Source organism: Phacochoerus africanus, chromosome 3 (genome assembly GCF_016906955.1).
Source record: "Phacochoerus africanus isolate WHEZ1 chromosome 3, ROS_Pafr_v1, whole genome shotgun sequence".
NCBI lineage: Eukaryota > Metazoa > Chordata > Mammalia > Artiodactyla > Suidae > Phacochoerus > Phacochoerus africanus.
This window is the reverse complement of record NC_062546.1, coordinates 1,449,548-1,468,413: the sequence shown is the minus strand read 5'-3', so window position 1 is coordinate 1,468,413 and position 18,866 is coordinate 1,449,548. Positions and strand designations below refer to the sequence as shown.

The following is an 18,866-nucleotide window of genomic DNA, read 5'->3' as shown; positions in this document are numbered from 1 at the left end:
ACAACTTTATGTAAAGTTGCAGACTCGGGCGGTGAGTCCTGACACCCTCCACCCAGCTTCCTGTAGCGGTGACGTCGCGCGTGTGAAGCGCGGCGTTCACCCGGGGCGCTGCTGCTCACCCAGCGCGCGGGGCCCGGCTTTCCCGGTTTCCCCGAGGACCTTTCCCTAGAGGAGGGTGTGTAAGACCGACGTGGACGCTGGGTGGACGTGAAGCTGCCGCAGCGTCCCTGCTCTAGGAAAACCTCGCTGTGCATCTGACCCTGCCCGCACCCGTCCGGGGTCTGTGCACGTCTGTGGCTTTTCAGGGCGCCATGTTCGGGGCTGTCCATTGGAGCTCTCTCCTCTTAGCTTTCGACTCTGTGCACGATTCCGGTGGTGACAGAAGTCTCTGTGGGGATATGATGGGCTCAGAAAGCTACTGGGTCTTAATTCTTCAGGGTCGAAAACCAAGACGTCTTTTGGCAGTGACATGGTTCCACGGGCTCCCCAGGGGCCGCCGGCGGGGGGCTGGCTTCAGCTGTAACAGTCGGGGCTGGCCGTCCTCAGCTTGCAGGGTTGCAGCCCCGTCCCGCGGCCGTCCACACGTCCCGAGAGGCAACACGCCCCTCTTCAGCACTCCCCAGCTTGCTGGGACGGCCACAGGCTGAACACAGAGAGGACCCCTGCCCCTGCCACCCCACCACAGCCCCCACTGCTGACGGTCACGGCCACAGTCATGGCCACATCTCCACCGCTTCACCTCCACCGCTCTCCTCCAGACACCTTTTCACTTGTAAATTTTTTTTTTTTTTGTATTTTCTAGGGCCACTCCCATGGCACATGGAGGTTCCCAGGCCAGGGGTCGAATCGGAGCTGTAGCTGCCGGCCTACACCACAGCCACAGCCACACTGGATCCGAGCCACGTCTGTGACCTACGCCACAGCTCACGGCAACTCCAGATCCTTCGCCCACTGAGCGAGGCCAGGGATCGAACCCGCAACCTCATGGTTCCTAGTCGGATTCGTTAACCACCGCGCCACGACGGGAACTCCTAAGTATTTCTTCTTTGTGGCTAAAGGATGAGGATTCTTTTGAAGCATGGTCACAATGTACTGTTTTCCTACTTTTAAAGGTAGCATTACTCTCGACATCCTGCAGTATCCACCCCGGGCTCATGCCCAGTGGTCTCCGTGTCCTCCTGTGTGGGCCGTGCCTGTGGGGGGCTTGCTTGGATCCTGCCTCACGACACCCCTCGTCACTTTCTTCTGAATTGGAGCTGCCGAGGGTCGTGGGGACCCAGTGGTTCACCAGCGTTTCCACGGTGGCCCGGAATGTTTCTATCGCGAGAATGTGCCCTTCTCTGCTATGAATGGGGTCTGCGTAAGAGTTGGGGCCAGTCAGAGGTTCCCTTTGGCTCCCTGGCATCGCCCAGCATGACTGGATGTCCAGCCAGCCCAGGGTCCGGCCCCTGGGATGTGCCCAGTCCACAGGTTTCCACTGGGCAGGGAGAACCTCTCCAGACTGGCCCGGGTTCCTTTCAGAAGATGCCCGTGCCCATCCCGTACCTTGTTGGTCCAGGGAGAGAGCTCAGGGCCCCAGCTCTGCCCGGGGAGGCCACTGGATTGGTGGTCTTCTTTCTAGGTCTTTCCCGGGGCGACAGCGATGCTTCCGGTTTCGGACGCCAGGACTCGTCCAGTCTCTGCTGCCTCCTGTCCGCGTCCCTTTTCTCCCACACTGACAACCGCAGTTTCTAGGACGCAGGAGATGAGGGGCTCGACGCATGACGGTGCAGGAGAGCAGGCTCCGCACCACAGACGGGGTCGCCGACCCGAGCCTGTGCCTGGTGCTTGTCCTTGTCACGGTGCTTTAAATCCTCGGCGGAGGCTCTGCTCTTGGTGATTTGCCTCGGAGGTTGGTCTAAATTGAATTTTGTTTTAGAATGACAGGTACAGGAGTTCCCGTCGTGGCGCAGTGGTTAACGAATCCGACTAGGAACCATGAGGTTGCGGGTTCGGTCCCTGCCCTTGCTCAGTGGGTGAAGGATCCATCGTTGCCGTGAGCTGTGGCGTAGGTTGCAGACGCGGCTCGGATCCCGCGTTGCTGTGGCTCTGGCGTAGGCCGGTGGCTCCAGCTCCGATTCGACCCCTAGCCTGGGAACCTCCATATGCCGTGGGAGCGGCCCAAGAAATGGCAAAAAGACAAAAATAAGTAAATAAGTAAATAAATAAATAAATAAAATGGCAGGTCCAAAGTCAGACCTCTGCAACGAGGTAAATTCCAAGAGTCTGTCCCCGCCCCGGGCCCTCCCTGCGGTCTCCCTTCCCCTCGAGGCGACCGTGACAAAGTGTTCTGGCCACTCGTTCCGGCTGCTCTCTCCGTGTGGCAGAGGGCTGACCGCCTCGTCTCCTCCGTTCCGCCGGGAACCAGAGGCTTCTCTGCCTGTTTTCCGCTCCACCGCAGCCCCGTGTGAGCGGCTTCCCGGTCTCTTGGTCACTGCGTTGTGGTTGACGAGCCACGGCCCTGCTGTCGGATGTTTGGGTAGCTTCTCGCCCTTCGCTGGGCTTGTTGGAGGAGCTGTGGGTCAGGTTCCCGGACGTGGGACGCAGGGGGCGTGCAGGGTTGCTGATGGCCCCCTCCCCAAACCTGCGCCGTGTTTACTCCCACCAGCAGGTGTGGGGGCCTGGCTCCGGCAGCCGCGCTGGTGGGGCGGGGGCTGCAGGTTTGGGGGTTTGCCGCTTGAGCGGGTGTGCAGTGGAATCTCTGTGTGCTTTCTTGTTTCCTTTCTGCTGACGCCAGCAAGGCCAGCAGTTTCTTTCCCTCCCTCCCCACCCCACCCCCTCACACTCTGGTGCTTCCATGACAAAGGGTTCGATTCCTGGCCTCGCTCAGTGGGTTAAGGATCCGGAGTTGCCTTGAGCTGTGGTGTCGGTCACAGACGTGGCTCAGATCCTGCGTTGCTGTGGCTGTGGTGTAGGCCAGCAGCTGTAGCTCTGATTCGACTCCTAGCCTGGGAGCCTCCATATGCCGTGGCTGCGGCCCTAAGAGAAGCAAAACCAAAATAAAAGCAAAGCCAAGCTGTCCAGCGCGGCTCAGCCGTGCTTCTGGGAAGGACCTCTGCCTCTCCCAGTCCCTTAGAGCCCCAGCCGCCAGCCCCAGCTCTCAGGGGCCCCTGAGCACCTCCCTGGCTCTCCCTGCACCGTGAGCTGTGTGAAGGCAGGGCTCACGCTGGCCTTGCCCGTCCGGTACCTGAGAGCAGGGCCGCAGTAGGACACCCACCTCGCCCTGGGGGGATGGTTTCCAGCGACGACGCCTTAGGACCCCAGAGGCTGCATGAAGAAGGCACTGCAAGTGGCCGGACTGGGTGCTTCCTGCAGGCTTGTGTGCCGCAAGCATGGGAGTTGGGTGGTGGGCACGGCACCCTCTCCCATTGGCAGCAGAAGTGGAGCTGCTGGAAGGGTGGCGGCCCGACCCCCAGCCAGGGCTCACCCCCAGGGCCTTTAAAATCGCAGCCAGAGCAGCAGCTGCTGCCCCAGAAGTGATGCTCGGAGCGGGCGGGGCCTGGTGTCGGGGAGCCTGCTGGTGACGGGCGTTTGCCGCCCGCAGGAACTGTCCAGAATCACCATGCCCATCGTCTTCAACGAGCCCCTGAGCTTCCTGCAGCGGATCACCGAGTACATGGAGCACGTGGACCTCGTCCACAGGGCCTCCCGCCAGCCCCAGCCTCTGGAGAGGATGCAGGTGGGCGCCGGGCGCCGCGCTCACTTGCCCCGCCTGTAACTCTCAGTGAGTGGCCACCACCCGGCTGCCACGGGGTTGCAGGGCCTGGGCTGCTCAGCCGAGGGCCGTCTGGGGGAGGGCCCGGCACAGCTCACACTGACCTTGGGGCGCTGTCCTGCCCACAGCTAAGGCGCGTGTCCCCGGGGGCACGTCCTCCTCAGGCGTCTTGAGCCTCTGCGCCTGTGGTCGGGCCTGCAGGGGCTGGGGGGGCAGCTCTCAGGTCCTGTCGGCGCCACTGCCCGTGCGTGAGCACGTGTGCGTGCGTGCGTGTGTGTGTGTGCATTGTGTGTGTGCGCGTGTGACAGGGCCTGTGAAGAAGGCCCCGGCTGGGGGCAGAGAGCAGAGTCCCGTGCTCGGAGACCCTGAGGAAGTGTGGGTGACAGAGCGTTTCCCCAGAAGTTCTGTGGCTTAAATGTGTCCCCACTGGGAGATGGACACGTCGCAGAGTGAGTGTCGGGGCCGCCCTCGGCTCCCTCTCACCGGCCCGCGCTCGTGTCCAGTCCGTAGCTGCCTTCGCCGTCTCGGCCGTGGCATCGCAGTGGGAGAGGACCGGCAAGCCGTTCAACCCGCTCTTGGGAGAGACCTACGAGTTAATCAGGTAAGGGGCCTGGGGGCGGCCTGGCACGCGGGTTCTGTGCCCCTGTTGGGTCCTCCATGCCGAGTCGGGCCGTGGGGACGGAGGCGTTCGCTGCGGGCGGGCAGGTGCTGCGCGGCGGGTGTGACTGGCGGAGCGAGGCCCTGGGGGAAGCCGGGCTGGAAACCCAGGGGCACGTCCGGTCCGGGCCGAGAGGAGCGCAGGGGCACCTGCTCGCCGGGTGCTTGAGTTGGAGCCTTTCTGCGCGGGGCTGGACCTGCAGCATCGTTCCTCCTCCGTAAAGTGGGACGGCGGGACCGGGCGATCAGGGAGCGTACTTGGTCTGCGCTCCCGCCCGTGGTCTCGGCGTGTTGTGCGGGCTGCAGCTGCTGCCCCGGGGGAGGGAGCGGTGGGCCCGGGGCCGGCGGAGCCGCTGCGGGGCGGAGGGTTGCCAGCGTGTGCCGAGGCCTGCGTGTCGGCACTGGGTTCGGCCCCGCGGAGGAATCGCCAGCCTGGCGAGGCAGGCGGCCCGCGCCGCTGCAGGCGGCCTCTTGGTGGGTGGGAAAGCCGCACACGTGTCGCCTTCGGATTCTGCCCCTCGCGGCTCGTCCTGGCCGGGCGGCCGCTGGCCCCTTCTCCCCGTCCTAGTGCGCGACTCCCCGACTCCCTGCGGCCGCTTAGTGTGGCACCGCGGGTGGAGTAGCCGTGCCCAGAGCCGCTGCCTTTGCCAGGCCGGGCGGGTGGGAGAAGGCGTGACGCCTGCTGCCCGCGGGCTTCTTTGTAAAGGACGGACGGGTTCAGGGCGTGGCCGTGGGTTGTGGCATGAGTCGCCGCGAGTGGGACCACAGGGCGAAGCCCTGCTTCTTCAGTTTAGAGGCGGGAAACGGAGGCCCAGGCGAGGGAAGGACTTGCCCTGAGAGTCACTTTTTTTTCTTTTTCTTTTTTTTTCACAAGCCCTTGTGTCGAGGGCTGGCTTTCAGTCGGTCGCAGCGAGGGGGCTGCTCTGCTACGACTGAACCCGGACCCAGAAGCAGGTTGGCTCCAATGGCTGAGCCCCAGGTTCCTCACGAACGTGCCCGGGAGTCGCTCTTAACGGGGGCATTTCATCGTGAATTCACAGTTTTCCTCTTCCTTAGAGGCTTCCCTTGAGCAGCAGTTGCCCCCCCTCCCCGCCCCCCGCCCGTCAGCATGCCTCCAGGCCAGTGGGCGAGATGCAGACCTGGTCTAGCTGTGAGCCAGTCATTAGCATTTCAGTTTATTAAAAGCATCATTGGGCCTTCCCGCCATGGCGCAGCGGAAACAAAGCCGACTAGCAACCATGAGGTTGCGGGTTCGATCCCTGGCCCCGCTCAGTGGGTTAAGGATCCAGCGTTGCCGTGAGCTGTGGTGTAGGCTGGTGGCTGTAGCTACACCACATTTGACCCCCAGCTGGGAACCTCCATAGGCTGCAGGTGCGGCCCTAAAAAGCAAAAAAAAGAAAGAAAGCATCATTGAAAAATCAGAAATCAAAGCATCATACGATGAAGGTTCTAGACGGCACAGCGTAAGCAGGGGGATTACAAGTGTACGGACCACCCAAGATGCTGGCGGCAGCGCGTCACCCCTGCCCGCCCCCGGCAGTGGTTCGTCTTTGTTCCAGAACGTCATTCAGGTTCCTTCTCCCTAAACTCGGGCGGACTTCGCGAGTCTGGCCCCAAGTCCCGGGCGCGCTGCGGGCCTGTGCGGAGAGGAAGCCGTCTTCCTGTTTGGGGAGCGACGCCAAGTCTAGTCCTTCCCCAGCGTCTTTTGTCCTCCGAGATTGCTCTTGGATACCTAAAAATAGCGCTTTCTTTTGTTAGACAAGTGTTCATTTTGTAGATTACACACCTCGGTAGGCAGCCTTTCAAAACCTAATTTTTCAACTTTTCTTCCTCTCTAATGACTAGAAATTCTGATTCCAGTTAAGTTAGTAATTATGTGGTTTAGCTTTTATCATTTTTAATGACTTCAGCTGTGGGTGTATTCATAGTTCTGGAACAATTAAAAACTGACATTTTTGTTGAAAAGGGGAGTGTGCTGAAACTCCTGTTTCCTGGCCAGGAATATCTTGGGGCGTAAGACCCTGCTTCGCAACAATCCCAAGAGCCTTGAAAGAGCCTTGGAAGGAGGCGGGGAGGCCGGGCGGTGGGAAGGCCCTGCGTGGTGGAAGGTGCTGCGCGGGGGTCGCGGCCAGCTGGCCTCCTGCGGGACTAAGGTGGCGCTCTGCTGTCAACCTCCGGGTCGCTGGTTCTCAGAGGTCCGGGTGGAAGGCTCCACCCTCTGGCTTGTCCTGTGTGTCACGTTGGCCCCGGGGCGCGGTGTGTGTGTGTGGGGGGGTCAGCGTTAGGCCCCATGAGACCCCGGAGAGCAGTGTTGGCAGCATGCGTGTCCTCTGATCCCAGCGCCCCTCCCAGACTCAGCCCCGCCCGCGGGTGCCCTGAGCTGCGTGTGGGTCACCCAGGGGCCCCGGCCGGCTGGCCGGCCTCGCTGGGCTTCGCTGTCATGCGCGAGGCCCTCACCCTCCCTCCCGCTCCCTTCTTCTCCTTGTCTGTGTCCCTAGGGAGGATTTAGGGTTCCGATTCATATCCGAGCAGGTCAGCCACCACCCCCCCATCAGCGCCTTTTACTCGGAGGGCCTCCGCCAGGACTTCCTGTTTCACGGCTCCATCTACCCGAAGCTCAAGTTCTGGGGGAAGAGCGTGGAGGCCGAGCCGCGCGGCACCATCACGCTGGAGCTTCTCAAGTAAGTGGGGGGAGGCGCCTGCCGGGGGGTGGCCCTCCCCGAGGAGAGCGCTGGTCTCACGGCTGGTCGTTCTCTCCCACGGGTCCCAGAGTCGCGTCAGCATCTCCTGCTGTGCGGGAGCCCCAGCTCAGCGGCTTCAAGGGACCCGTCTGTGGTGTCTGAGCACGAGGAATCAGAGCCTGGGGCTGGGGCTCCATCTGGGTCCCCGGTGGGCACAGCTGGATGGAGCGTCTGTCCCCAGCTGTCTTCCCTGGCAGCTTTTGGGGGGCCTCCCCATAGAGCTACACAGACAAGGCAGGCATCGCCCAGAGCCTGGACGGGGGGGTGGGGGGTGGGGTGCCACCGATGCCGCCATGGCTTCCGTACCCAGATCTCAGGAGTAACCAGAGCCTTTACCACCTCTACGCATGTGTTCTTGGTCACAGACCAGCCCTGGGGGGTGGGTACGGGGCAGGGCGGGGGCATAGGGTTGGGCTCCAGGAGGTGAGGGGCAGGGCAGGCTGGCCTCTCAAGGCTGCCTAACCACTATTACATCTAAACGCACCCCCCCCCAAATTATAGAATTAAAAAAAAATCTTGGAGTTCCCGTCGTGGTGCAGTGGTTAACGAATCCGACTGGGAACCATGAGGTTGCCCTTGCTCAGTGGGTTAACGATCCGGCGTTGCCGTGAGCTGTGGTGTAAGTTGCAGACGCGGCTCGGATCCCGCATTGCTGTGGCTCTGGTGTAGGCCGGCGGCTACAGCTCCGATTCGACCCCTAGCCTGGGAACCTCCATATGCCGTGGGAGCGGCCCAAGAAATGGCAAAAAGACAAAAAAAAAAAAAATCTGAATGCGCCCACTCTGCTGCTCAGAGAACTTCAAAGCAGAATCCATTCAGTGCTGCCAAACTGCCACAGATTCCATCCAGGCTGTGGGCACAGCAGGCGCCCTGAGGTGTGCGCCCCGCATGGCTGGAGGGGCGTGGTCTCCCCGGTTCCACCCCACCCCCTGCCGGGGACGGCCATCCCTCTGTGCCCTTGGCTTTCTCGGGGTGAGTCCCGGAGAACTGAAAACCCCCAGACCTCATCCGTGAGCGCCTCTGGGTTCCTGGGAAATGCAGGGATTCCCAGATATTCACCACCGGAACTGGGCTCTGAACTGCTTTTTGCCCTAATTGTGGCGCTTTGATGTGGCCTCCGGTGAGACTCGGTGGCAGTCTGCTCTCTGCACGATGCTGGGGTCTCTTCTCTCCTTGGGGAGGGCCCCTGGGGACGGGGGAAGATGGGCAGGAAGGGGGGTCGCACCCCCGCACCCTCCCCCTGCCAGGCACGGGCCCCGACGGCCAGGGCCGAGGGGGGTGGGGGTGGCAGGTGCGGGCGCGGGCCGTTCTGCTGGCAGCTTCACAGGGAACCTCTTGTCTTTGTCTCAGCCTTTATTACTTATTAACTTGTCTGGACATTTAAGTGGAAAGCCTTGTGGATGCTACAAAGGAGAGAAGCAGGGCATTTCAAACGAATGCTAACGAAGCGGCCGCTGTCGAGGAGTTCAAAGCAACCCGCCCTTGGCAGCAGCGTTTCAGCCGGTTACGTTGGACTCCGTCTGGCGTCTGCTCTCGGGGTCACACGCGTCCCGGCGCTGCTGGCCTCTGACCGCGCGTCCCGGCGTCTTTCAGGCATAAGGAAGCCTACACGTGGACCAACCCCACCTGCTGCGTCCACAACGTGATCATCGGGAAGCTGTGGATAGAGCAGTACGGGGCGGTGGAGATCCTCAACCACAGGTAGCGCCGGGCGCCTCGGGGGCCCCGCCCCGGTCCCGCCTGGCCTGCAGCTCCGGGCCGGCCAGCAGGCCCCCATGGGCCGGGGGTCGGACCTGGTTCTGGTTGGCTGCGGTGGAGGTCGTCCTTTAAGCCCCGTGCTGCTGTTTCTTTGCGTTTCCGCACGAGAGTTAATTTCTCTGGCGTTTCAACCAGCGCTCCTGAATCGTGCGTGATTACCCTTGAAAGCCATCAGCCGCTGAAGACACGGTGACACCCTCACAGTCTGGCCCGGTGTCCCGCCTGCCGTGCTCGATTCCTGGAAGTTCACAGCTCGCTGGTTTTACTTATTTATTTACTTAATCTGTCTTTTCAGGGCCACACCCGCGGCCTATGGAGGTTCCCAGGCCAGGGGTCAAATCGGAGCTGTAGCTGCCGACCTCCACCACAGCCACATCCCCAGCCACGTGGGATCCTTAACCCACCTGAGCGAGGCCGGGGATCGACCCCCGTCCTCACGGATACTGGTTGAGCTCGTTAACCACTGAGCCACAGTGGGGATTCCCTGGTTGACTTTAAAAAAAATAAGATCTGACGCCTAGCTGGGAACCTCCATATGCCGCGGGTGCGGCCCTATGAAGACAAAAGGCAATAAATAAATAATTCATTAATGTGGCTTCACGTGGCATCTCAGTTCCCAGACCAGGGATTGAACCTTGGCCGCAGCCGTTGAAGCCCCCAGGCCTCACCACTAGACCACTAGGGAAATCCCTGTGTGGCTTAGTATTTTGGGGGATTTTGAGGTTTTTTTCTGTCTTTCTAGGGTTACACCTCTGGCATATGGAGGTTCTCAGGCCAGGAGTCAGATCGGAGCTACAGCTGCCAGCCTCCACCACAGCCACAGCACCATGGGATCTGAGCTGCGGCTTGAGCCTACACCCCAGCTCATGGCAATGCCGGCTCCCTAACCCCCTGCGCCAGGCCAGGGGTCACACCCGCATCCTCATGGATACTAGTCGGGTTCGTTACTGCTGAGCCGCAGCGGGAACTCGTGGCTTTGTTAACAGCCTTATTGAGGTATTTTTGCAAGTCATAAAATCCAGCTAGTCGGAGTGGACACCTGAGTGGTTTGAAGTGGGTTTACTGGCTAGTGCACCAGCACTGCAAGGCCGCCCTGGGAGACGCCCATCCCTGGGCAGTTCCCCTGCCCGTCCAGCTGGCCCTGGCGCTGCCCCCGCCCGGGCAGCCTCCAGTCTGCTCACTCTCTCTGGATTTGCCTTTGGGGGATGTCTCGTGCCGCCGTGTAGCTTGTGTTTGCTCTCCCTGCAGAACTGGAGATAAGTGTATACTTCACTTCAAACCCTGCGGACTGTTTGGAAAAGAGCTTCACAAAGTGGAAGGTCACATTCAAGACAAGAAGTAGGTCCGCGCGGGGGGTGGGTCCCGGGTGCCGTCCGGCGCGTGCCAACGCCGCCCACCATGTAGTTGTTCCTGTGACATGTGCCCGCCTAGGGCAATTCACGACCCTTTCTGGTTTAGAAAAACGTTTCGTTACCGAGCACAAAGGGAAAGCAGGGTGCCGTGGAAGCGTGATTCCCGTGGGGCGGCGAGGCGGGCCCGGCCGTCCCTTCCCGACGGTAAAGACCCGAGCGTGCTTTCTGCTGAGAACGTGGACGTGAGAGCACTGCAGTCGCACAAACAGGGCTGACATTTTAGAGTTTGACCACGTGTTTCCTTCTCAATGCTGACGTCTGCCACGAGTTGTCCGGCAAAACCCAAGCTTACGAGTGTCATGCGCCTGTGACTTGTTCATTCCAGTCTGTAAATTGGGGGCTTTTAAGGTGTTTGTGAGCAGAGAAATGGCCAGGAGTGTTGCAGCAGCCTTTGTGGGGGTCCCCCTCTGGGTGCATTGCCTCAGGTGCTTGCCTGCAGGCTCTTTCTTGTCAGTAAGTAATTTGGGCCACATCACGGCCTGAAAATTCTTTCCAGATCCTAAAAATGTATACTTTTTTCTTTTTTGCTTTTTGGGGCCGCAGGTGCGGCATATGGAGGTTCCCAGGCTAGGGGTCGAATCGGAGCTATCACCGCCGGCCTACACCACAGCTCATGGCAACGCCGGATCCTTGACCCACTGAGCAAGGCCAGGGGTCGAAGCCGCAGCCTCAAGGATAGTAGTCAGATTCATTTCCGCTGAGCCGCAACGGGAACTCCCTAAAATGTAGACACTTTCACGTAGACTCGTTTCCAGGGTGAAAGAGTAGGCGCTTTTGCTTGTCCCACTCCGCTGGGTGCCAGAAATTCACCTGTTCAGAGCCCTTCAAACGCCTTTAGACTAAGACGCTGACACTTGGCCTGTTGGAATAAGTTGGGCTTGGCCACGGGCAGGACAGCAGTCTGGTTGCTGTGAGAGCAGCAGTGACCAGCGCTGTGAATAGCGCCCCCTGCAGACTGGACCCACAGAGACCGTGGTCGGCTCCTGCCGGAAGGGGGCGCCTTGTTTTTCCATCCCAGCCGGGCCTGAGCTCTTTGCAAACCCCGTGTCGCTTGCAGAGTCCACCGAGCTGCCTGCTGGTGGGGGACTGGCTGCCTGTCCCCGTCTGTTGGGCCTCCAGGCTGAGCCTGCGAGACACAGGGGCTCTTCCAGCACGTCCCGAGCCTGGCAGGGTAGCGTTTCCAGGGAGCGCGTGGCCAGCTGCGTCTCTCCCGGCTGGAAGAAGCAAAGAGGAAAGCAAGGGGTCCAGCGTGGCTGGCATCCTTCCTTTGGGAGGGGCTGCTCTGGAGAGTTCTCTCGAGGTTCTCACTAAAGGAGGAATGCAGGCGGCGACGGGGGCGTGTCTGGGTCTGGCGATGAAGGCTAAGCAGACGGCATCCGCGGACGGCGGCAGGGTGTCTACACGCCTCGTAGCAGAAGGGCTGGGGGACCCACGGTCCATGAACATTTGATGCCAGGCCCAGAGGGCACTGAGTTAACCGTCCGCAGCCCCTCTCGTCTCCTGCAGCCCGTCCTGCCCCCTTCAGGCTTCACTACCTTCCTTTACTCTTCTCTGCTGTGGGCGAAGGCGTGTCAACAGCTAGTTGCAAATGCCATGAGCAGAGATGATAAAATGGAACTTTCACCTTTGCGTTTGTGTCCAGCAAGATTCCAAATGTCTCAGTAGACATGCCCGGAGGGGAGTTTTTACCCCATGGTCAAAGGCAGGCGCTTCGCGTTTGAATGGATGGTTTATAATGGCTGTTACCCTGGTTGTAAAAATCCTCTCTGACTCCAGCAAAAAGAAGCTCTTTATGATCTATGGCAAGTGGACCGAGTGCTTGTGGGGCATAGACCCGGTTGCCTACGAGGCCTTCAGGAAGCAGGAGCGGAGAGGCGACCCCCCGAGGAAGGCGAAGTCGGTAAGGGGCTGGGCCGGCCAGCGCGTGTCCCCAGCGGGCTGCGCCGGTGGGGCCGGCAGGGACCTCCGCGCTGCTGGGGGCGAGCCCGGAAGCCTGGGCGCAGGCGGGCTGCAGGCTTGGGGATGCAGGTGCCTCGTGGCCCCCGAGGGGGAGGGTGGATCACAGGAATTGTCTCGCACCTGCTTGGCTGCCGGCTTCCGGGTGGGGGCGGGCTCACCTGCCTCCTGCTCAGGTGAGGCCGCCGCGGCCCCACGCGGTCCAGCTTCCTCGTGCTGCAGCCTCTGTCCCCTCGTCCGGCAGAGTCACGGGGCTCCTCGGCTTTCTTCTGGGTACTTGTTAATCTGCCTCCCGCCCGCCGCTCCCCCACCCTCACCAGCTTAGACCCATTAACTGGCAGGTAGATGTCGCTTCCGTGTTGGCCGTCTGAGGACCAGGCAGGACCTCCGGCAGCAGGGCACGCGGGGCGCGGAGGCTGTCCCTCGGAGCTCTGCAGTCCTGGCTCTCTTCAGATTGGTTCTTCCAGCTCAAACTAGACGTGAGCGTTCAAAAGAGGCACTGTCTCTTTCTAGATGATAAGTTAGAGTGGACCAAACCTGACGTGCTCAAAATTTGTTTAACAAAATATTCAACCTTCACTTGGATTTTTAGTGTTTTGTTTTTTTAAATCCACACCCAGGGCATATGGAAGGGCCCAGGCCAGAGATGGAATCCAAGCCTCGGCTGTGACTTATGCCGTAGCTGCAGCCATGCCGGTCCTTAGCCCACTGTGCCACAGTGAGAACTCCTGGTATTTTTTTTTTTTTAGGGCTGCACCTGCAGCATATGGAGGTTCCCAGGCTAGGGGTCGAATCGGAGCTGTAGCCGCCGGCCTCCACCACAGCCACAGCCACGCCAGATCCGAGCCACGTCTGCGACCTACACCCCAGCTGAGGGCAACGCTGGATCGTTAACCCACTGAGCGAGGCCAGGGCTGGAACCTGCACCCTTTTGGTTTCTAGTCAGATCCGTTTCTGCTGCGCCACAGCGGGAACTCCCAGAACTCCTCGTGTTTTTTACGTTGCGATATTTCATGAGGGCTGTTAGACACTCTTTCCTAACGGTGCGCTTTTCGACTTCAGAGAAAGTGAAGTTACGTTTAAAGACCGTACCGTGGAGTGTCAGGTCCGCTTAGTGTCGGGTTTCGTGAGCTGGCTCAGCTCCGCTGTCCCTCTGGGGAGCCTCACGCTGAGTTTTGCGTGGCTGCTTATTGCCACCTGTGCTGTCACGTAGCTCCTGTGGTCGAGGCGGAGTCCCTGGGCTGCGCTTGGCGTCACTGAGGTGGCTCCCTCCACGGCTGCTCGAGGGGCTGCTCTCCTCTTCCTCCAGGTCCTGCCGATTTTGAAGAATAAGTAGCAGTTGTATCTTTTTCTTGCAGCGGGGTCTCCAGTTAGGGCTTAGGGTAGGATGGCTGAGCCACCCCGAAGCCACCACGTGTGAACCCGCCTCCAGGGGGAGCAAGCAGCGGGGCCTCCCACAGCTGCCAGGCTTCCCCCGCAAGGACGGCGGGGCCCGGCTGCCCTGTCCCGGGGGCCCAGGCCTGGTCTGGGGGCGCTCCGGGAGCTGCCCCCCTCCAGCCACCAAAGCAGGCCGCTGTCTTTCAGGATGCCGACCCCGAGAAGGCTGACGGCGATGGGGCGGACACCGTGCCCGGGGCTCAGGAGACGGTGCAGGTCATTCCAGGCAGCAAGCTCCTCTGGAGGGTCAACGCCCGGCCCCCCAACTCCGCCCAGGTCCGTGCCCGCCCCGGCCCGCGCCCCCCCCCCCCCCCCGCCGTCCCCATCACCTGAGGGCCCCTGCCCTTGTAGAGGAGCCAGGGCCGAGCCCCGCCCCACCCCCAGCGGACCCGGGGTGACACATTAGCACGCGACCCGGTTACGCCTCAAACCCTCCACGTCTGCACCAGCTGCGTCTTACGGGAAGGGTCTCCCAACGGGTTTTGAGAGATCATCTTTCTGGCTTGTCAGTGAGGTGCTTGATCGCATTTTGATATTTCTTTCTTTCTTTCTTTCCTTTTTTTCTTTTTGTTTTATGTTTTTTGTTTTTTCTAGGTCCGCACCCACAGCATATGGAGGTTCCCAGGCTAGGGGTCTCATCGGAGCTGTAGCCACCGGCCTAGACCAGAGCCACAGCAACTTGGGATTCGAGCTGCATCTGCGACCTACACCACAGCTCACGGCAACGCTAGATCCTCAACCCACTGAGCAAGGCCAGGGATCGAACCTGCAACCTCATGGTTCCTAGTCGGATTCGTTAACCACTGAGCCACGATGGGAACTCTGATATTTATTTCTGAAAATTGCACTTATTTATAATTTGTGTTACATATAAGTTTATTTTATTACGTAAGTGATGTATGATATATAAAAATAATTATGACTATAACATGGTATAAGTCATATTATAATATATAATTTTATGTTATTTCCATATACAATTCATATACTGTGCACTCAGCATTCTCTATTGTCTCATCCTGTGAAGAAAACACAGCCTGTGCCAAGTCACAACCCAAAGTTCACGGACAAATGCATCCCCTCCACACAGCCGCCGTTACCACTTTAGTAGAGTGCGGAATAGTGTAAAATAATCGGGAAAAAGCTCAGGTGAAAAAGCCCTGCTCTTCCCTCCCCGCCCCGCTCCTCAGTGGAGGGTGAGCTGGCGCAGGCGGGCCCAGGCCCCCGGGGCGGAGCAGAATGCAGGGCAGGGAGGTCTCAGCGACAGCAGTGGCCTGTGGGGACGCGGGAGGGCGTGCTGGCCTCCGTGCTGAGGGGCTGGGCGGGCCTCCCAGGGATGCAGAACCTGGGGGCAGCGGGGAGGGGGGCTGAACGGGGGGCAGGGGTGCGGCCAGGGCCCCAGCAGGGGCTCCACGGTTGCTCTGCAGGATGTGGGCACCCAGGGGTCATTGGAGCATTGAGGTGACCGGGGGCGGGGTGGGGGAGGGGAGACCCGGGGTCTGGGCTGTTGGGAGGGGGGCGCCCAGGCCCAGGGGCACAGGCCTGGGCAGCAGCTCCAGCCCTCCGCAGAGGCGCCTGGGATGGCGAGGTGAAGTCAGGGCGGGGGCCGGGCTCCCCCATGGGCTGGAGAGGAGGAGCCCCCCGGAGAGGGCCTCTCAGGGCCGGCAAGGACCCCCCCCCCCGCCCCCGTGCCCTTGGCAGGAACGTCCCCGGTGAGCTTCTGACACCCTGCTGCTTGGAGCTGTGCCCGGCGTGCGCGGGGCCTGTCCCTGCTGGTGACAGACTTGTGTGCTGTCCCCGCAGATGTACAACTTCACCAGCTTCACCGTGAGTCTCAACGAGCTGGAGACGGGCATGGAGCAGACCCTGGCCCCCACGGACTGCCGCCTGCGCCCCGACATCCGGGGCATGGAGAACGGCAACATGGGTGTGTGGCCGGACGGACCTCAGGTCTTCTAGAAAAGCACTTCTCAGAGCTCCCTGGAGGCCTAGCGCTCAAGGATCCCGGGTCATCCCTGCAGCGGCTTGGGCTGCTGCGCTGGTGGCCTGGGTTCCTTCCCTGGCTGGGGACTTCCGCGTGCCGCGGGTGCAGCCAAAAAAAACCAAAACAGAAAAGTGCTTCTCAGACTGTCTGTGGGGGAAGATTTTAAAAATCTCTAGCTGGTTTGCAAACCAATTCTTTTATCAATTGAGTAGGATTAAATTAGTAGCCAAACGAAATGAAAAAGAATACATACAACATGCAGGTCTGCTAATTTTTTTTTTTTGTCTTTTTGCCATTTCTTGGGCCGCTCCCGCGGCATATGGAGGTTCCCAGGCTAGGGGTCGAATTGGAGCTGTAGCCGCCTGCCTACGCCAGAGCCACAGCCATGCGGGATCCGAGCCGCGTCTGCGACCTGCACCACAGCTCACGGCAACGCCGGATCCTTAACTGGCTGAGCAAGGCCAGGGACCGAACCTGCAACCTCATGGTTCTTAGTCAGATTCGTTAACCCCTGTGCCATGACGGGAACTCCTGCTAATTTCTTATTAGGCTCAGCAGACTGTAAGGTTACTTCCCACAAGCTGGACACATTGTTATTTGAGAGTCCCAGCGAGAAGGGGCCCAGACGCCTGTCTTGCCTGAGGGAGGCCCCTGGGTGGGGCCCCTCCCCGGGCCTGAGCCTCGCCCGCAGCCCTGCACTCCTGCCTGGGTTTGCTTTCCTGCTGGTAGAATTGACCATCTGTGGTTTGCTAGCCTGAGTGACTGCGTGTGCGGTTGGGTGTGGGGGGGTGTCCCAGCTCCGCTTTCTGGCTGTCACCTCTGCTGGACGTCCACGGGCGGCCTGTCACCCCGATCCCTCACCCGGACCCCTGTGCTTGTACCTAGACCTAGCGAGCCAGGAGAAGGAGCGGCTGGAGGAGAAGCAGAGGCAGGCGCGGAGGGATCGGGCCAGGGAGGAGGCCGAGTGGCAGACGAGGTGAGGCGCCCAGTGGCCACAAGGGCAGTGGCGGGGGGGGGGGGGGGGGGGGCGTGTGCGCACCTGGGCTGAGCAGGAGGGATCTCTGTGTCCCGTGAGGTGGCGGCCAGCAGCCCTGAGCTGCCCTTAAAATGACCTGCGATGTGCCGATGCCTAACGAGAGGGCCCCCGTCCTAAGGGCCACTGGCTCCCTGACCGCCTCCTCTGTCGTAGGTGGTTTCACCGAGGCATTAACCCCCACACCGGGACCCCCGACTGGCTGTACACAGGGGGCTACTTTGAGCGGGATTTCTCAGGCTGCCCAGACATCTACTGAGGGCCCGGACTGGCCCCGGACCCGGGGACCGGAGCGGCTGGACTCGGCCGAGCAGCTGTTCTGAGCTTCGGTCACGGCAGAAACTGTTGCTGGCGGGGCTCCGTCCCTGGCTGAGGACTTCATTCTAATTAACCTGTGGTTGCCAAACATTTTCCTACTGGTGCGGTCTCTTCATACAGCTTCGCTTGGGTCATCGTGTTTCCGTTAAGGGTTGAAGAGGAAAATTCTTTGCGATTCCCTTTTGTGTGACAGGCCGGGCCGGGGCTGAACGGGCCAGCAGTGCCTCCGAATCTGAGTATAAACAAGGGAAGTAACAGGAGAGGCTCGGCCTGCTCCTCTCGATGTGGGGCAGAGGGTTTCTGAAGGTGTTTTAACTCGGAACCAGCAACAGGAAAAGGTGGCTCTGGAAAAAAAATCCCTCAAAGAGCTTTAGAAAGGCCAAGAATGGCTTCTAAGTCACAGGAGCACAAAAGCGGCGATTTGCAAAGCATCACATTGAGTGAGGTGGGAAGTTGTCAGATTCTGGGTTTTTCACCAAACCTCCCGTAATGTAAAGATTGCTTCTAACATGTTTAAGTTAAAGCTGCTTGAATAATATTTTGCTGAAGAGTGAGAGATGCATTCATCGCCACGGGTACACGGTCCAAAACAACGCGTCCCCATGACAGCCAGCCGAGGGCGACTGGAAACACTGACCCAAAGTCCCCAGACGGCTCCCGACCCTGACGGGAGCCGCCTCTGGCCACGTCTGCGCCTCTGGTCCCCAGGGCATCCCTGTCACTGCGGGCCGCGCCTGTGCCCGCAGCACCCGTGTCCCCGTCTTGCATGTTTGAGATGCGCGGGGCCCACATCCGGGCGCCCTGCTCCCCGCGGGGATGTCAGCTGTGTGGGTCCCTCCGCACACGTCTACACCCGGTGACTGGTTCCTGCTGTAGTCACGCCAACACTACGACCGTGGCAGAGCTCCCCGAAGGGAAGGCGATCTGTGCGTGTGCCGTCGTGCTCGCACGCGCACGCAGCTGTGTGGAGCGGGGGCTCCGCGAGAGCGGCCGTCCTTGCGTGTCCAGCTTCCACATCACGTTTGTAATTAAAACCCTTTTAAAAGTGAATCTGTGTTCTGAAAGCCTGGCTCTGTGGCTTTGGAAACCGGAGGTGTGGGGTCAGGGTCAGGTCCAAGAGCACCTGCTGGTGGGGCGCCCGAGGGGCTTGCCAGCGCCGGGCAGAGGCCCCGAGGCGCATGGTTCTGGGCAGGCAAGAGGTTGAGTCACCTGGTCGTTGGGCTGGCGAGCCCTGTGCCCGGGGGTGGGTCCCGCTCCAGGAGGCGGGGCTGGAAACGCGGCAGGGGCTCGGGAGGCGTTCGGTGGTCCGACCAGTTCCAGGGGTCATCCCCTTTCTCGCCGCGAGGTCTGCGTTTCCAGCCCCCCCCCCCCCAGCCCCGTCCTCCATCGGAGACAGCGGGGCCTTGATGTGCCCAACTCAAGGGCAGGATAGCCGATGACACCAAAGCACGGTCCCCACGACTCTTTCACCACCGTGTCTGCTCGCACGGGAAAGCCGCCGCCTCGGCTCCGTCACCTTGACACCCGGTGTGTCAGCGTGTTCCCTTTCATAAAGAGTTTTTCAGTGGAAGATGTTTTTTATTTTTATTTCTTTCTTTTCTGAGGCTTATGGGGTTCCTGGGCCAGGGGTCAGAGCTGAGCCGCAGTTGCGACCTCCGCCACGGCAGCAGCAACGCCCCATCCTTAACAGCCGGTGCCACGGCCAGGGATCCAGTGTGCACCCCGTGCTCCAGGGATGCCTGCCCACCCCCTTGTGCCACAGCAGCACCTCTGGAAGATGCTGTATTATTTTTGTCTTTTTAGGGTGACAACCATG

General features: G+C 60.5%; 1 protein-coding gene across 3 annotated transcripts in view; it reads left to right on the top strand.

Annotated features, from left to right (window-relative positions):
* OSBPL2 (oxysterol binding protein like 2) overlaps positions 1-18,100 on the top strand; it is a 37,915-nt gene extending 19,815 nt beyond the window's left edge. For 2 of the 3 annotated variants that reach the window (XM_047770708.1, XM_047770707.1), the window contains exons 5-14: positions 3,584-3,718; positions 4,258-4,355; positions 6,910-7,092; positions 8,746-8,853; positions 10,159-10,248; positions 12,099-12,222; positions 13,863-13,991; positions 15,519-15,642; positions 16,585-16,675; positions 16,889-18,100. In XM_047770708.1, the coding sequence (XP_047626664.1) occupies positions 3,584-3,718; positions 4,258-4,355; positions 6,910-7,092; positions 8,746-8,853; positions 10,159-10,248; positions 12,099-12,222; positions 13,863-13,991; positions 15,519-15,642; positions 16,585-16,675; positions 16,889-16,991 (1,185 nt within the window). In that variant the 3' untranslated portion in view covers positions 16,992-18,100. Of the gene's footprint in view, positions 1-3,583; positions 3,719-4,257; positions 4,356-6,909; positions 7,093-8,745; positions 8,854-10,158; positions 10,249-12,098; positions 12,223-13,862; positions 13,992-15,518; positions 15,666-16,584; positions 16,676-16,888 lie in introns of those variants that run through there. The other variant, XM_047770709.1, reaches the window with a different exon arrangement.
* Positions 18,101-18,866: the final 766 nt, after the last annotated feature.